At 49.7% G+C, this 17,885-nt stretch overlaps 1 protein-coding gene across 3 annotated transcripts in view; it reads right to left on the bottom strand.

Moving 5' to 3' along the window:
* Positions 1-17,685, bottom strand: part of ARMC3 (armadillo repeat containing 3) — an 86,184-nt gene extending 68,499 nt beyond the window's left edge. For all 3 annotated transcript variants that reach the window (XM_090049844.1, XM_090049845.1, XM_090049846.1), the window contains exons 1-4: positions 17,606-17,685; positions 3,737-3,805; positions 3,223-3,398; positions 1,814-2,008 (exon numbers count right to left, since the gene is read on the bottom strand). In XM_090049844.1, the coding sequence (XP_089905970.1) occupies positions 1,814-2,008; positions 3,223-3,398; positions 3,737-3,805; positions 17,606-17,633 (468 nt within the window). In that variant the 5' untranslated portion in view covers positions 17,634-17,685. The remainder of the gene's footprint in view (positions 1-1,813; positions 2,009-3,222; positions 3,399-3,736; positions 3,806-17,605) is intronic.
* Between the last annotated feature and the right edge of the window lie 200 nt (positions 17,686-17,885).

The following is a 17,885-nucleotide window of genomic DNA, read 5'->3' as shown; positions in this document are numbered from 1 at the left end:
AAGGGGGGTGGTAGCCCCTGTGGGGGCCATTTGGCCCCCATTGGGGGACGTACCCCTTGTGTGGGGGGCTGAACCCCCTGTTAGGAGGCTGAATCCCTTGTTTGGGGCTGAACCTCTGTTGGGGGGCTGAACCCCTTGTTTGGGGGCTGTACCACTTGTTTGGGGGTTGAACCCCCTGTTGGGGGGTCAAACCCCTTCTGTGGGGGCCATCTACTTGTGGGAGTGCAGCAAAACGTGTATTCATGAATTCATGAAACATGTATTTAGCGTTCACTTAATTATTATGATAAGAGACTTGCTTTACCACTGTAGATATATCAATAAAATATTGTCCAACTGATTGCTGTCCCTGTCTTGTTTTCTCTCTCTCATTATAGTGGTCTTTTATTTTACTTGTAGAGCAACATGGATTTGGGGGTGTTTTACAGAGTGACGTTGGGATTTTTTTTTTTATCAGGGATTTTTAAGTTTTCCAGTGTATGTCCCCGGCACCACCTGGGATGACAAGGAATAATGGTAATAAGCTGATGGAGAATAGGTTTAGGTTCGAGATCGGAAGGCAACATTTTACAGTTATGATGGCCAAAATCTGGAACCAACTTCCAGGGAAGTGGTCTTCGCCCCTACCTTGGGCAAACTGAAGAGGAGGTTGGATGATCACCTGTCTGGGGTCTTGTGAACCCAGCATTCATTCCTGCCTGTGGCAGGGGGTCAGGCTAGATGATCTGTTCAGGTCCCTCCTGACCCTAGCTACTATGAAACTATGAATAGGGAACACCAGAATTCCTGCTGGGAAGGCCAGTGTCAGGACCCTGTCTGTTCAGAGCTGGCACCTTGGACCCAGCTGACTGTGGCTGACCTCGTGGCCAAATGGGGCCAGGAGGATATGCTTTGACAGTTAGTTCACAGCAGGCCACCACACCCGGAACAGGTGGCTGGGCAGGGGACACACATGGCAGTAGTGCCATACAGAGGCCAACCCTGCAACCACAGTCCACTGGCAGCTGGCCCAAAGGGGCAGACACCTCTACTGGCTCTGCAGTCCCTATCCAAGTCTGGCAGGTGCACAGCAGGTCACAGCCAGGTAGCAGCCCCCACTGCCAGACTGCTGCAGTGGGTAGAGGGTGCAGGGAACTCTCACGGCTGCTTCTGGCACAAGGGGTAGTGTCCCCAGGTACCAATTGGCTGGGCCCCAGAAGCTCCTGAGAGCTAGTAGCCCTGAGCTACTTGCCAGGGCAGATTTTTATACTGCTGGAGCCAGGACAGGGCAGCTTTTTATACTGCTGGGGACAGCACAGGTACTGGCCCTGGGTCTCTAGCTCCCCCTGGCTGAAGGTCTGGGAGGAGCCAGGCAGGGTTATTTTGCCCCAAGTGGCACAATTTGCTCCACACCAAAGTGCATGTCCGAGCACGTACACTGAAGCAAAAAGCCCTGGCTCAAATTTGGACCGCTTCTATTTGAGCTGCTGCAAGCACGCGTGCTTGCATGTGTGGACATGCCCAGAAAATTCAGAGAAAATAAAGTATTTTGTTTGCCTTTTCACAGGGATAGCATAAAGATACAATCCTCTGAAGTTGATTTATTCTCTAAACTTGTCATTTCCCTGATAGCATCAAATAGAACAATACAATAAAACATGCTACTACCACTTTTTTAAAAAATATATTATTCCCCTCAATTACAGACTTAAGACAATGATGTTTCTTTCTCTTAGTTGGAATTTTCTGTGGGTGAAGTTTCGATAGAAAATATTTGACACCCACTTTTTCATGATTTTTTTATAGTTGAATGAATATTTCCAGTAAATTATACCTTAGTTTCTAGTATCTTAAAAAGATGTTCTAATCCTTGATTTTCTCTCAGTATTATCCTGGTTTCTTTATCATTGCTAATTACACCCAGTGTTTTGAGTGCTAATAGCTGAATAACTGGATATTCAGATTTCAGCAGTTCCAGCAAAGGAGGAATCACATTTAGCTCACGAACTGCAGCACGACTTTGAAAATCCTGTAGTAAAATACCAAATTGTAACAATGTATGTAAGAGTGGATATGGAATAAAATATTCCAAAACAATGCTAAAAAATTTCAAACAATTTTGTAACTAAAGTATTCATTATATTGCCCCATTATGGCTGAGGATAGACTCATTCTAAGATCTTATTGTTAGCATATAAAGCGGGGAAAATAAGCTGAAAACACTTGTGTTCATTATAACTCATGTGTGGATTTTTGGGAAAGTATGATAAAAATTAGTTTGATCATTTTTAATTATTTTAATGTGAAAATAGGTTTTTTACACTTCAGAATATCTGCCCTGTTTCATCTCTTTTCCATGCTTTGAAAACTTAAAACAGATTGTTTATATTTATGATTTTGTATGTATACATATATATATACACACATTCACATATTGCTTGATGAGACTCCATGCTAAATCATATTAAACATGGTTAAGAAACAAAGAAGTTACAATTGGTTAAAATAGCACATTGCACATGTGCAGCATATGATTTCTCCTTATCACTTTAAGCAAGCACCAGGTGCAGTTATCCAGATATACCCTACAACAAAGCCAACCAGATAGCAAGAGAAGAGAAACAGTAAAATGTGATTCAGAATAAAGACATGCTCTGATGCCCCAAAAAAGATAGCCTCATGAATTGAATTCATTATTGAACTGATTCACTTAAGCCTCTGAAAAGAACTACTATACAAATGCACCATTCTTTTGCTAAGCAGCGTATGGGTGACATTAGCAGTGATTGTGACCAAGTAGCCAGTGATAATACTCTCCTTCCAATTCCGGAAAGTAGGTGCCAACATTATTTACCTACAGTTGGAAAGAAGTTCAATCCCTAACTATAAGAGCTTGTTGGCCAGAACCAGGCAAGATACAAATTTTAATTACTTCATCTGTGCAGTTTTGTTCAGAGCTTAAGAAGGATGTTCTATAACCCTCAATTTTCAGCTAAAATCTTTCAAATTAGAAAAGGGATTTGCATTTTTTTTAACATTTGGGGGTTTGATAGAGATCTCACGCTTCTATAATACAAGAAAAAACTGCACCAAAGTCAACTAAGTTATTTTAATGGAAAAGTGTAGCCAGAATAAGAATTATGTGCTTTGAGTTTTAAATTCTTTAAATAAATCAATTAAGTCTATTTATTAGAAGAAAAAACATGATCAATCTCCATAGGGAAATTTAAAATAATGTTTTACCTGGACCAAGCGATAGATGCATTCAACAGAGTTTTTTTTAACATCAGGATCAGGGCTACTTAGCAGTCTGATAAGTGGTTCTAACCCACCTTGCTCAAATATTTGTACTTTACTGGTATATTCAACCGCCATACGTGCTAGACAAAGACTAGCAAATTCATGGATGATAACATCTTCTACAGGGTGAAAATAAAGTAGTTCAGTTAGATTTTATATAGCATGGTACATGTTCATTCATCCAACCATTTAAAATATTATTTGAAAGTCAATAACATTTGCTGTTAATCTTATCTGACTTTTCTATAAACCTGCTATTTAATCTACATAACATGCCATACTACTCAGTGAATAATTGAGCTGTGTCTATAAAAGCACAAGGTCAATCACTTATCTAAAACGTGTTATGACAAATCATAACTTACAAGGAAGCTTTCTATTAAATTGCCTGATCAAATGGCAACAAGAAATTACTTCTGACAGTATTTTTGTACAAAGAAGTGTCATTGCAAGTTACCTTCTGGCACCAACCGAGCTATGAGTGAATTTGTGACATCTAGCTCTCTTAATAATTTCTTGACATCACCTACAATGAAAAACATAAATATGAAGCTTTTTGTCTGGTTAAATCAACAGAACACATAAACAGAGCTGCTTCTGAAAATGAAAAACTAAGTAAAACCCTAATGAGGGTACTTAATGTGAATCCCTAAACCTAAGAAATTGACTGAGCTGGAAAGCCTCACAGTGGAATGGTGATGGGCACAGAACCTAAAACTGGCAACCTAAGTCTGTGGCCCAGATTCAGCCTGTAAAGAAGTCTGATCCAGCCCACAGATACCAGATCCAGCACAGAGAATCAGTGTCATAGAACTCTGCTATGCTGCCCACCCTTCCACAGCACTCCCCTCTGCTGTTCCACAGCATCTGAGTTCATCCTTGTTGCAGAGGGGCCAGGTATCTGGCAGCTGGTGGCTCAGATGGTGGGGGGAAGCAGAGAAGGATGGAAACATGTCACCTTACAGTGATATCCGGATCACAAGCTCCAGCCTGTGCCAGCAAAAGGTTGCTGGCCCCTCTATGACATCATATTGATTTACAAAAAGCATCCAAAAATGCCATCAGTATTTCATTGAAAATGATTTTTTTAACAACTTATCAAACCCACTAATCATTGCAAAGACTTGGATGGCAAACATGAAATGCCAACGTCTTGAAACACTTTTGCAGAGATTAAGTATTTTTATTGTACTAAAAATAATCTTTGAATGATTTGTTTCATAAAGCCATCATTTTCTAATTTTCTGTTCACAACACACATTGCAAATCTCACATGTAAAATAGGTGGGTATTGTTAAAAGCATGATAAAGACTACATATAATAGACTTAATTATTGTTGCCATTTGCTTAACACAAGCACTGTCAACAGGAGACCAGGGATAAATTTACTTTACATGCCTAAATGGCATATGTGCAACCACCTAACTGTATATTTTGGCACTTAAACACAGTTTCAGATTTTATTTTGCCCTGTAGCCAAATATAATCACCCTGGGCACATCCAGACAAGCATGGTCATGTGGTATGTGGTCTGCAAACTTGTCTGCAGAGCCACATACCATACAGTCCAGTGTTCTCTGCATTGCATGGCACACTGCCCCCGAGTGTGTGCTGCACTGGGGGTTCTGCAGGTTTTTTTGACCCCCCAGATACCCAGGGGTAAAAAAAAAACTGCAGGGGAAAAAACTGGTGCAACGCAGTCTCGGCCAGTGCACACTGCTGAAAAGTGGAGCCAGGCTACCCAGGGCCACCCTGTGGCTGCCGGCCAGGCTTTGCATGGCAGAATTGCCATGACTGCAGCCCTGGGAGCCCCTCAGGACCCCAGGTAAGGCTGCTGGGGCCAGCTCAGTGCCCCACCTGGGGCAACTTGCCACGCACCAAAGCACACGTGTCATGGGCATTCCCCAGGGACAAGTAGCAGCAGTGCAAGGTGCACCACTGCTGCTTGTCCCTATGGAACCAAATATCCACACATGCAGGCACATGTACTGGCAGCAGCTCAGATAGCAGCAGCACAAATATGTGCTAGAGATTTGTGCTGAGGCACACATGTCTGAGGATACACTTTGGTGTGGGGCAAATTGTCCCATTTGGGGAAACTGACCCTGCACGGCTCCTCCCAGATCTTCAGCCAGGGCGAGTTACAGGCTGGGGCCAGCACAGGTGCTGGCCCCAGCAGTATAAAAAGCTGCCCTGGTGAGCAGCCTAAGGCCACTTGCCCTCAGGAGCTTCTGGGGGAGGAGCCTCTGGAAGCTAGCCATGCCCCTTTCTATCCCAGGCTGCTGCTGATGTTTCTGTTGGTGTTGCTGGTTGCTGCAAGCTCAGTTCCCAGGAGCTTCTGGGGAGAAGATAGCCCTTCTCCTCCTACTTCTGGGTACTGCTAGCTGCTAGCTTGGTCTCAGAGCTTTTGGCAGTAAGATGGCCCCTTTCTGACTTGGGCTTCTACTGCTGCTGCTGCTGCCACTGCCCCACCTCAGTAAGAGGCCCACTGCACCCCAGCTTCTGCACCCTTGTTCTGGCCTGCTGCCCAGTCTGCTGCCAAGCCACAATAAGGGAAAAGCCTGAGGAAGGAGCTTGCACTGCCTGTGGACCCCTTCTGCACCATCACTGCTGGAGCCTAAAGGTACCTTGCCTGCCCCAGCTGCCTTGGCAGGCCAACCCCCACCTTCAGCTCCACTTCCACCAGAAGCACACGCTGAGTGGCTGAATTGGATGGTTCCTACCATCACTGCTGCTGCTGCCACTGCTGTTGTTCTGCTGCTGCCCCTTCTCGGGAGAGGGAGATTCCCTGCTGCACCACCTAACACCACACCTGCACTGGGATTACTCCCAAATTGGCTGACTGCTCCTGCCTTCCCCCACAGCTACCTCACTGCATCTGATCCTCCTTTGTCTTCCTGCCTACACCTGACTGAAGGCCTGAGGGGCTCCTAGACAGATCTTCAACAAACAAAGCCCCTCCACTGCTCTTGCCATCTCTTACATCTGCCTCACAAGCCTTCTCTGTCTATTCTTGCCCTTGTGTGGTCCACTTACTCTGCCCTGGTGTTTGCTGTGTGGCTGAGTAAGCCAGCTCGAGTTTCCCCAGCCCTTGTGTGTTCCACCTCCCCCCCACATTCTCAAAGCATAGCCCTCCTGGTTTTTTTTCCTGCATGCTCTCTGTCACCAGGTTATGATCCAGCTGGTGATGGGAGCACAGCTGGAGGCTGAGTGGGGCCTGGCAGTTCCTTTTCAGGGGGCTCTGGTGAGGACTTTCTATACAATGGGGGACCTGTAGTGATTCCAGTGCCATGCCCCGGGGCACTTGTATCATGAATGCCCCATAGGCCAGGTGGGGAGGGCATCCATGGGTCCCACTGCCAAGAGGAGTGCCCCTACCACTAGCACCCCTCCCACCTCAGGCCCCCTTGGCACTCCAGTCACATCTACAAGCCCTGCTGTGAGCTCAAGGGACCCCACCCCCCAACCAAGTTTGGCAGAGTCTTGGGGAGGGCAGCAGCAACCAAGGGGAGACAGGAAGAAGGACCCTCCTGCCCCTAGACATGCCCTCATCATAGCTGCCCCACCCCTTCACCCTCACCTTCTCCTACTGGAGCCTATCCACCTGAGGATCACCCCTTGGCTGAGTGAGTGCAGGTCCACTCCAGGCGCAAAGGCAAGACAGCCCTCTGATGTGGAGGACTCCTCTCCACATCCCAAGACCACCACCCAGGGGGAAGGAGTGGCCCAGCCTCTGGGGACCTCCCCAGCTGTGCCTGACACCCCAATGCTAGGAAAGATCAAATGGGTGATCCCCGTGGAGGAGGTTTCAGGGTTGCTAGACTGTCCCAAACAGGCACCCATGAAGGAAGCCCTTAATTCTGCTGACCAGGGCCTACCCCCTGAGACCACAGGTGCTGAGGCTGAGGCCTACCCAAAGGAAGGCCCAGCAGTAGAGCTGTCTCCCTCTGATCTGGGGGATACAGAGGCCCTGAGACTCACCCCAGTGAGTCCTGAGGGAGGAGGTGCCCTTTCCCAGGACCCCAAGGCAGAGCTGAGGCCAACCTGGTGCCTGATGGGTCTCTTGCCTTCCTCTCCCAGAGAATCCTCACCTCCAGCCTGCCCCATAGTCCTGCAACAGAGGGAGTCATGGTGAGGTCCCCTAATCAACAGGCTGCTCTTGTTGGGGACCCTGCACAGACCCCTAGGGTTTCAGCTCTACCCCACCATCTTATGAAGGAGCTGCACCCCCACCCCTGTCCCAAGGGGCTGCAGAACTCCTAGCCAGAGTCCAGGGTCTTAGCGGACCAGGGGATTCAGATGGTGCCCCAGGACTCAAAGGAGGACACCTGAGAACCAACAGGCCCCATGGACCCTGCAGACATCTCAGTCCCAGCAGTCCCCAGGGGTGAGCTACTTGCATTTCTTGACCGTGACTATACCTGCTGATCCGCCAGCAAGGTACAGCTTGCCTTGGACCACTGGGGAGATTTTGACAGCATCCTTGTGAGGGTGCTGGCAGACGAAGGCAAGGGGCCCAAAAGCTGCAATGCCTGGATCTACAGGCAGGCCTGCAGTTCTGTAGACACCCTCTATACTAATGGCACGGTACTGCAAGAGCCAGCAGACCCTACACTGGGCAATGAGATGCGCAAGGCCCCTGCTGAACCGTCTACTCTCCACCCACCCCCGCCACCTCCAGCCATGAGGTCATTTAAGATTGCAATCTTCAACATCCATGGCTGCAGGAAGGGTCTCTGGAGATGCCGGGCACTCTCCTTCCTTCAGAAGGGAGGGTACCCTGTGGTATTCTTAAAGGGACCTTGATGACTCCAACTGATGATCCTAATTGGCAGCTAGAGTGAGGAGGCAGGGTCTTTTTAGTCCCCTCTTAGCCACCTCTTGCAGGGTAGCCACCCTGTTCTCCCCAGACCTGCAGCCGGAGGTTTTCCAGGATGTTGAGGTGGTGCTGGGCTGCCTACTGCATCTCTGGGTCCAGGTGCAGGGGCTGGTCCTGAATGTGTACATGCCTGTGAGGAACCTGGTGTTGGTGGTTTTTTTCCACCAGGCAGCCACATACACTGGCACCCTCACAATTGCCTGGTCCTTGGTGGGGACTTTAACATCACCCTAGATGCGCGAGACCGGTTGGGCAGGGAGCAGAACCAGACCACCATGGGCATCCTTGGGGAGATCCTGATGGACTACTCCCTGCAGTCCATCTATCAGTGGATGTTTGGCATGCCTGTCACTCTACTGACCCCCCTGCCTTCACTATTTCGATGTCAGTCTGCTGGAGGATGTGGGCTTCAGGGAGGCCTTCCAGGAGTTCTGGCTGGCCTGGAGGGAGCAATGGGCAGCTTTCCCTTTGGAACACAGATGGTCAGATGTGAGGAAGGTGCGCATCTGGCTTTCTTGCCTCAGCTACACTTGAGGGTACATCTGGCAGAGGGAGGTGGTCTAGGAGCAGCTTAAGCGGGAAGTGCTAGAGCTGGAGAGGTGCCTGGCCACCAACATAACCAACCCATCCCTCTACGGAGAGTGTCGGGGGAGGTGGGGAGAGCTTCATGCTCTGGACAACCACCCCGCCTGTGGTGCGTTTGCCCGCTCGCACACCCAGCTCCCTCGAGGGATGGCTCCCACTTCTATGCCCTGGAGAGGAGGCGGGGGGCCAAGATGTACATCACCTGCCTTCTGGCGGGTGATGGCACCCCTCCTGATGGATCTAGGTGTGCTATGCACAGGCCTTCTCTGAAGAGATCTTCGCCCTGGATCCAACTGACACCAAAACCTATAAGACCCTGTGGGAGGGACTTCTGCAGGTCAGCGTGGGTGACTGGGACTGACTGGAAGCTCCTCTCACTCTGGCTGAGTTTTTGGCCACCCTTCACCTGATGCCTGGCAACAAGGCGCCGGGCGTTGACGGGCTGAGCACGGACTTCTACCAGGCCTTCTGGGACATCCTTGGCCTGCACCTTGCTTCAGTCTGGGCCAAATCCGAGGGAAGTGGGGAACCTCCCCTGTCTTGCCAGAGGGCCATGCTACCCCTCCTGCTGAAGAAGGGGGATCCCCATGACCTGAGGAACTGGCATCCCATGTCCCTCCTCTGCACAGACTACAAGGTGGCAGCGAAGGCCATCTTGCTGTGCCTGTGGTCCATGCTGACGGACGTGACCCATCCCGACCAGACGTACGCAGTGCCCAGATGTTCCATCATCAACAACCTGTACCTGGTTCAGGACCTCCTGGAGTTAGTGCACTGGGAGGGCCTGTCTTTTGCCCTCCTATCCCTGGACTAGGAGAAGGTATTTGACAGAATGGATCATGGGTACCTCACAGGCATGCTGTGGGCCTTTGGCTTTGGGCCCCACTTTGTGCAGGGTCTCCAGGTGCTTTACGTCTCTGCAGAGTGTTTGGTCAAGCTCAACCTAGCCCTGATGGAGCCCATCCCGTTCAGAAAAGGGGTGTGTCAAGGCTGCCCGCTGTCAGGCCACCTGTACATCTTGGCCCTGGAGCCCTTCCTCAGTCTCCTGAGGAAGCGGGTGGCAGGGTTGATGCTCCGGGAGCCAGTGGTGTGGCTGGCCCTGTCAGCATATGCTGACGATGTACTCCTCACAGTCCAGGACTCGGGTGACCTGGCACAAGTAGAGGTCTGCTGGGCATTGTACTCAGTGGCCTCCTCTGCCTGGGTCAACTGAGCCAAGAGCTCTGTTTTGGCAGTGGGTGATGGTGGCAGGTGGGCTCACTCCCACCCGCACTCCATGGGATCTGCTGAAGCATGGGCTCACTGCTCTACTTGGAGGTCTACCTGTCCCCCACAGACCCCTCCCCACCAGAGAAATGGCAACAGCTGGAGACAAGGGTGGTGGAGAGGCTCCAGGCATGGACAGGGCTCCTGAGATATCTCTCCCTGCATGGGAGAGTGGTGGTGCTGAACCAGCTGATCCTATCCATGCTCTGGCACCGCTTACACACCCTACCTGTGTTCTCTGAGGTCCTGGTGGGACTCCAGAGATGGGCGCTGGAGTTTTTCTGGCCGGAAATGCACTGGGTCACTGCAGAGGTCCTGAGCCTCCCCTTGCAGGAGGGTGGCCGGAGCCTGGTTTGCCTGCACAGCCAGGTCCTGTCATTCCACCTTCAGGCCCTGCAGCGACTGCTATACAGTGTCAGTAGCTATGCAGCATAGGGCCACCTGGGCTGCACTTTCCTCTGCCACTTCTGAGGGCTCTGATATGACTGGCAGCTCCTCAGTCTGCAGGGCTTCTCCCTGCAAGACCTACAAGGGCTGCCAGATTTCTATCAGGACCTCCTCCAGGCCTGGAAGCCAGTTCCCCCACAACAGTCATTCAGGGTGCCGCCCTGCTTGTCGAGTCCCTCCTCTGGAACCCCAGCTGGAGGTGCTGATGGCAGAGACACCCCAGCTGCAACAGGTTCATTCTGCCTGGTGTCACCCGTATTGGAGACCTCCTGGACTACAATAGGCAGGAGTGGGTGGACCCCGCTGCACTGGCCTGGTGCATGGGTCTACCCATGACATTTGCAACCTGCCATCTGGTCCAAGAGGTGAAATCTGTCCTACCTCTCAACGCCTTTTCCTTTGTTGACCAGGTCCTGCATGGTGGCAGTCCCTGCCCTCCTGTGTCCTCCAGCCCACCAGAGTTTGTCTTGGGGCCAGTGCCTTGCATGGCCTCACGGCACTCCCCACTCTACCACCAGAGCAGGCTGGCGGACACCAAACCGGTCTGCTTTTCTACCGTCCATCACCACCACCTCTACATGCTCATACACTGCATTGTCCATCATGCTGCCTTCACGTCCCGCCGAGACACCAAATGGCAGGACCTGCTCGGGAAAGGCATGGCTGGGGCACCCCAGTGGCTGAGTTTGACCTTCACCCTCACCCCACAAGCCACTGGGGAACTCATTTGGCAGATCATCCATGGAGCTGTCACCATGGGCATGTATGTGGTGAGCTTAATGGGCAGAGGGAGACAATAGCACACATGACCCTCAAGTGCACCAGGCTGCAGCCCCTCCACCTCCTCTTGCGGTTCTAATTAAATTTTACCCCCAACCTTTTCGTTTTTGGTCACCCCATCTACGGTCCTACGAAGTCCCGGGACTTCCTGGTCAACTTCCTTATGGCCCTTGCCAAGTGGGTCCTGTACTTGACCAGGAAGGAAGCTCTGGACAGGAAGGTGCCTGGAGACTGCAGGGCTGCTTTACTTTCACTTGTCTCTGCACATTTCCAGGCAGAGCACCAGTGGGCAGCATCCTCCGGCTCCTTGGACGTCTTTGAGAACTGGTAGGTGCAGCCTGGGGTGCTCTGTTTGATATCCCCCTCAGGCGCACTTATTTTCATGTTTTGGCCGTTTGACCCACATGACACTCCTATCCTATTTTTTTCATTAGTTGTCCCAAGTATTTTGTTGTAGCATTTGCCCATTAGCCCCCATACAATAGGGGCTACTCGTTAGCTGGGTGGGCCTTAGGGCCCACGGTATTTGAATGTTACAAATAGACAGGAGCTTCTGAGGCCCAGCCACTTCGTATCTGGGGACACTAGCCCGTTGTGCCAGCTGGACTGCTAAAGCAGCCCTAACCTAGAGTGGTCCCTGCACCTTCTACCCACTGCAGCAGTCTGGCAGTGGGAGCTACTGCCCAGCTGTGAACTGCTGTCACCTGTGACTGCATCTGCTCTCTTGGACCTGCAGCCCCCATGGCTGCATACCTGCCAGACCCGGATGGGGACTGCACAGCTGCATGAACTATGGTATGGTCACTGCAGCAGCTCCTTGCAGTGGCCTGTTCTGAACTGTTGAAGTATATCCTCCTGGCCACAAATGTCCAGGAGGTCTGCCACCTCATCTGCTCTCCAGCTGGGTCCCCAGTGCTGGCCCTGGGCAGGTTTCTCTGCCCAGGTCCTGCCACTTGCCTCACTAACAGAGATCCTCGTGTTCCCTGTTTAAAAATGGCAAATTCTCTGATATAAAAACTCAAATTCTCTCATTAAATTACCCCAAATCTGTGTTTTTCTGCAATTAAAAAGAAATGCCACTATATATATATATATATGTAGAGAGAGAGAGATCAGTTGGACAATGTTTTATTAATATTTTTACAATTGTAAAGCAATTTGGAAGCCTACCAGTACCTCTATCATCATAATAAAATTAATTCTAAATATCTATACACTTTGGCATTTGCTTTTGCCTTTTTATCATAGAAAAAATCAGAGTTGTTCCTGCCCACTTTGCTCACCAGGATGTGGGGAGCTGAGCAGCACTGATATGCCAGAGCCGTGCCCCTCACTCCTGACCTGCAGCCCCTGCATGCCCCACCCCCACTAGCTCTCTGCTAGCAGCAGCTCCGCCCCAGCACCAAGACGTAAGTCCAGCTATAGCTGTCCCACCCGCTGCTTTGTGGCTCTGAGCAGTGCCAGCCCTTGCTGTTCTGCTCCCTGCACCTATGCCCTGATCCCAGAAATCCCTGATGTTCCTGGAAAGCCGCTGACTGGGCAAACCCCTGCCCTTCCAGGCCGGCCTCTCTCTGCACAGGTTACTTTAGTGGGGCAGGGGGGCTCTAAGCCCAGCTCTGGTGGCCTCTCCTACCGAGGGTGCTCTCTCTCGCTCACTCCTGCCATCACCTCAACCCCTACCCCTAGCCCATCACACCCTGCAAGTGGTTCCTGGCCTCAGGAGCCCCCCAAGCTGAGGCCACATGTCCTAGCACTGGTGTGAGCTTGGGGCAGGGCCATAGCTCCCACCAGCAGATCCCATCCTGTCTGGCAGCTGGGCATATAGGGTGTGAGCTTTGTGGTGGGGATGTGGGGTTTGGGGGGATGTGGGGCTTGTGAGGGTGGTTTTTGGATGTGGGGGACTGTGAGAGTGGAGGGGACTGCTTGGGAGGGGTGGGTTCCCCTCTGCACAGCACACATCCCCCCCCCCCCCCCCCCCCCCCCCGCAGCAGTGGCCATTGGGGCACTCATGGCCTGTTGCAGGCACAGCCCCAGCAGCATGCAGCACCTCCTGAGACTGGGAGCTGCACGTGGTGCTGGCCAGGCCACTGGCACGTACTCTCAAACAGAGCCAGGCTGCTCCTGCTGCCATGCGGGGCTCCCAGCACCACACACAGAAGCCACATGCTATCAGGCCAGGCCTGGTCCTGCCTGCATAGAGCCAGCCCGGCCCAACAGCACGTGGGGCACATGGAGGCAGGACCCAACTCGGCTCAAGAGCACACAGCTTTTGCATGCAGTGACAGGAGCCTTGTGTGACAGCAAAAGCAGCCTGGTCCTGCCTGAAGGTGCATGCTGGTGGGCTGGGCCGGTGCCCTCCACCATATACAGCCCCTGGTCTCAGGTGGCACCATGCAGCTGGGGATCTTTTCCAGGACTGGCCACAAGTACCACTGCTGCTGCTACCACTATTGCAGGGGGGCTGTGCAGGGTATTCACCCCTCCCAAGCAGTCCCCCTAACCCCACAGTTCCCCCCACCCCCACATCCCTACTTACCTTGGACAGAGCCTGCGTCTGAGCTGCTGCTGCAAACTTGCCCCACTCCTGTTTGCCCCAGGGCACTGAGGCAGCATGCTGGAGCAGCAGGGGCATGCGGCAGGCATACAGACAATCTGTCCACATCCTAGAAGACCTCTCTGGATGACCCAGCATCAAGGTACATTCCAGGAGTGTGCCCTGAACCTGTTTTTCCCAGCAGGATATTTTTTGATACAAGGATTTCCCAGTATCAAATTTAGAGTCCGTGCTGAGGGAACAGGTTTTTTTTGTTCCCTATGTGCTTCTTGCGGCATCTCAAACTGCTCTGAGGTGCCACAACAAGCATGTGCTCGCTCATCTGGACACGGCCCCTGTAGGCATACCTGCAGGAAGTAAAATGGAAAAGGAAGAGAAGCCTTCCCACAGTATAGCCCAATAGTCTAGTGGTTAGGGTACTTGCTTTAGGAAGCAAGAGATCTAGGATACCCTCACCCAGAGTGGATGTAAACCTACAGCTCCAGGAAAGTGCTATAAGTTACCATTCAAAGATTTCTTTGGGTGATACCTTTTATAAGTGCAAAGAAATTCCCCTGGCTTGGAAGGTCTGAGAAGAAAAGTCAGCTATGACCTGAAGATGAATAACTTGCATTCAAAAACTTGTGTGACTCTATTCCAACTATGCAATTGTTCCAATAACAGATATCACCCAAAGAAATCCTTGACTCTTGCATAATTCCTAGACCACTGTGGCTACAACATCAGTCTAACACTGCAGTTACCAGGCCACAGGTCAGGCATTATCCAGACTCCCCTCTAGCCCTTGTGACAGGAAACCAGTGGCTCCTGTCACTTCAAGTAGAGAGCACAGCAGGCCAAGCCTGCTTTGTGGGACTGCAGCAGAGGAGCACAGATTGGCTATTAGGAAAAGGGGAAGCCCCTGTGTATGACTGGGGAGGTACATGACCAAAACGGGGATATAAGCCCAGAGCCTGAGGCAAAAAGGAGTAGTCTGACCCTGCATGCTGTGGGGGAAGGAGCTCCTGGAAGAGAGGGCTTCAGGAAACAGGCCCACAGACACCCATGCTATCCAGGGGAGCTAGATGGAGCCACTAAAAAGGAAGTAGGACTTAAGTGGGGAACTGACCCAGAGTGGGGGTAAAGTTTAGTTTAAGAAGCATTTTGCTTATATTTGTGTTACATTTAAGTCTAAGACCAGAGGACCAGACTGTGGTTAAAAGGCTGGTATGGAAGCTACAGGAGCACCTGGGAGGCACCCAGAACAGAGCCCTACAAAGGCCTTAAAGGGACTGGGATGCAAGGCCTTGCCTGGGTCAGGAACACCAGGGATTTGGGCAGTCTGAGAATGGCAAGACCAGAACCAGGAGCCCAAACAGCCTAAGAAGGGCAAGATGAAGCTAGAGCCCAGAAGCTAAGGTCTGGGGCACTGGACCCAGGCTGAGGGGGCATAACGAGAGACAACGGGCCAAAGCCGAGAAAGCTGAAGTCCCAACAAATGCCTGAGGCCAGAAAGGGCCAAGTGTTGCATTGGGGCCAGCTCCTGCCCCCCAAAGTGATATCAAGCATCATCTGTGAGTCATAGCTACAGGGAAGGATGGAAGATAAGACTAATGCTCCTAAAGCAATTTAGTGCCTAAGGCAAGACCATAACCAGTTGAGCATGTGGAGCACAAGACAGTCAAGGGACTGTGGCTCATTCCGGGACCCTGGAGCAGCCTCCTGCAATATTATAAATTCCATCAAGGTATGGCAGGTGAGAAAGAAAAGGGAGGAGACTCCAAGAAGCTGGAGTGGGGCAGGAGTCACTGGGCCACAAGGGGGCATAAAGGCCACCCTTGGGGCCAGGACCTTGCTACAGCCCTCCTCTTGAAACTGGCCCACTACATCTTGTATTTAATATTTATTGGATAAGACAGAGAGCAATAGGGAAGCTTCTGTCCCACTGGAAGCAATAGTCCAATTTAGAGGGCAGGACCCTCTCCTTTCCAGGGCAGGATCCATCTGACTGGGCAACATAACTTTTGATATGTTTGCTTTTCCTGATCCCACATGCCTCTCATGGGACCAGCTTCAAAAAGAGGGCAGGAGAAACACTTGGAAAATGTCTAATCTGTGGTACATTGGTCAGGGCACTGTGCTGTCAAGCGAGATGACAGTTTAAGCTCTTCTGAGTGAGAGGACCTAGGACCAAGGTCTCCTGCTGCCCAGGCACGTGCCCTCATAACTACCATGCTAGGATAAAGCGCAGAAGTGTCCTTCTCATTTGCTAGTGTTTAACATTTGCTAGTTGTGTTTTTTTGTTCAACTAAAGTTTTGGGATCTATCCAGCCTTAAATGCTTACCTGAACAATCCTATTTCATCATACAGCCCCACAGAGAACACTTGTGGGCATGTGCACACTTATGTACACAAACCTGGATCACAAACTGTGCATAAATGACAAAATTACCATTTCAAAGCTGCATCATACCATTTAGGTGCATAAAGTAAAACAGGATTTAGTCCACAGTTTCAGAAGCAGACTTCAGGAATGTGTTATTTCAGACAGAAGTATCACAGAATTATGATGCTGTATTGAGATACACCAGCATGTCAAAATGTTGAAATGATACAGTTAAAGCTGAAACAACATAAAGGAAGGACTTAGATGTGAATATTCAGAGTCAGCTTCTCAGACCTTCTGCCCCCTTGGCATAATTACTGGTGCACAAAAAGGGGAGTATGTCATAGCATATGGTGATGTCCCTTTCATTAAGGGACAGATGAAAGTATAGAAACTCCAGGCATAAGCCTAGGGCCCATAGCTGCTAGCATCTTGTTGTCACATGAAGATTAAAATGGGAGAAGACCATGAGAGGAAAATTGGAAGAAATGCTTGGGGTGGAGAAAAAGGGAAAAGAAGAGGAGGAAGAAATCAGAGCAAAAATGTAAGCAGGTGGGGGGTTGAAGATAAAGTAAGGAACAGAAACTTGAAATTGATGTGGAAAGCAGAAGGCAGCCTCTGAAGGATTTTTTCCAGTCATGAGGCATATCAGTCATATTTTTCCAGTCATATCAGTCATCTACCAAACTGTGATATATTGAAATGAAGCCTCACACAAAAGTTTAAAATATAAAAAGTGTCCACTGAAACTCACCTTGTCTTATATATTTCTTTTATCTTCATAGGACAATCACAGTGGAGTGTGGACATAGTTCAGTGAGCCTGGGTATCAGTAGTTTGGGGCTGCAGTGGCTAGACCACTAACAAACCACCCAAGTATTTACCCACCTTCTTAGGTGTGTTCTGTAGCCCATGGTAAGCTCCGTGCTGCTGCAGTTACAGTGCTATCAGTTTCTGAGCTAGCTAGTTAAAAACTAGCTTAGGTACATATATACCTGTAGACATACCATTAGCTGTAATTTAATTAAGACATTTGTTGGAGACGGTAAATACCAATTCTTGTTTCTCTCTGTCTTCTGTGAAAGGAGAGAATGTATTCTACCCATACTGGCTAGCCAGGAGTTTCATATGCTCGGGCTTTTTTAGACATACTAGGCTTTCAGCAGTTAGAATTTAAACTGAACAGTCACATCATTTTAAGTGGTTTAGAGCTCAACCAGAAACTTTTTTACCCTAAGTCAATTGAGTTACACCACAGACAAATTCCCCCTGCCCACCCCACTTTTTTTCCCATGTGGATGTTTTTATTTTAGTAAGATATCAAACATTAACAGGATATTTTAATATGTACCAATATTTCCTTGTTTTTAACATCCCATAGATCTCTGCCAATTCTGTTCATAAAAATAACAACTCAATGAAAATTTTTCAAAATTCAAGAGTCTTACTATTCGAAGCCATGATACCAAATGCCATGGTAGCGTTTTTGCGAACAATTGGATCTTCATGGGAGATTAGTTTAAATAAAGGTTCCACAGCTCCAAGATTCAGAAGTGTCACTTTGTTTTCATCACCTAGACAGTAATTAAGTTAAGAATCCTATTTAAATTACTGAAATTATTTTTGTTCTAACATAACACATTTTAGTTGCATTTGAAATGTCCCTCTACATTTCATAATCTACATAAAGAGATTATAGATATTATACTACAGATATCAATTTATCTA

The sequence above is a fragment of the Crocodylus siamensis genome, chromosome 5, assembly GCF_052110815.1.
Source record: "Crocodylus siamensis isolate JL-2025a chromosome 5, ASM5211081v1, whole genome shotgun sequence".
Classification (NCBI taxonomy): domain Eukaryota; kingdom Metazoa; phylum Chordata; order Crocodylia; family Crocodylidae; genus Crocodylus; species Crocodylus siamensis.
The sequence above is the reverse complement of the archived record's forward strand: the minus strand, read 5'-3'. Positions and strand labels throughout refer to the sequence as shown.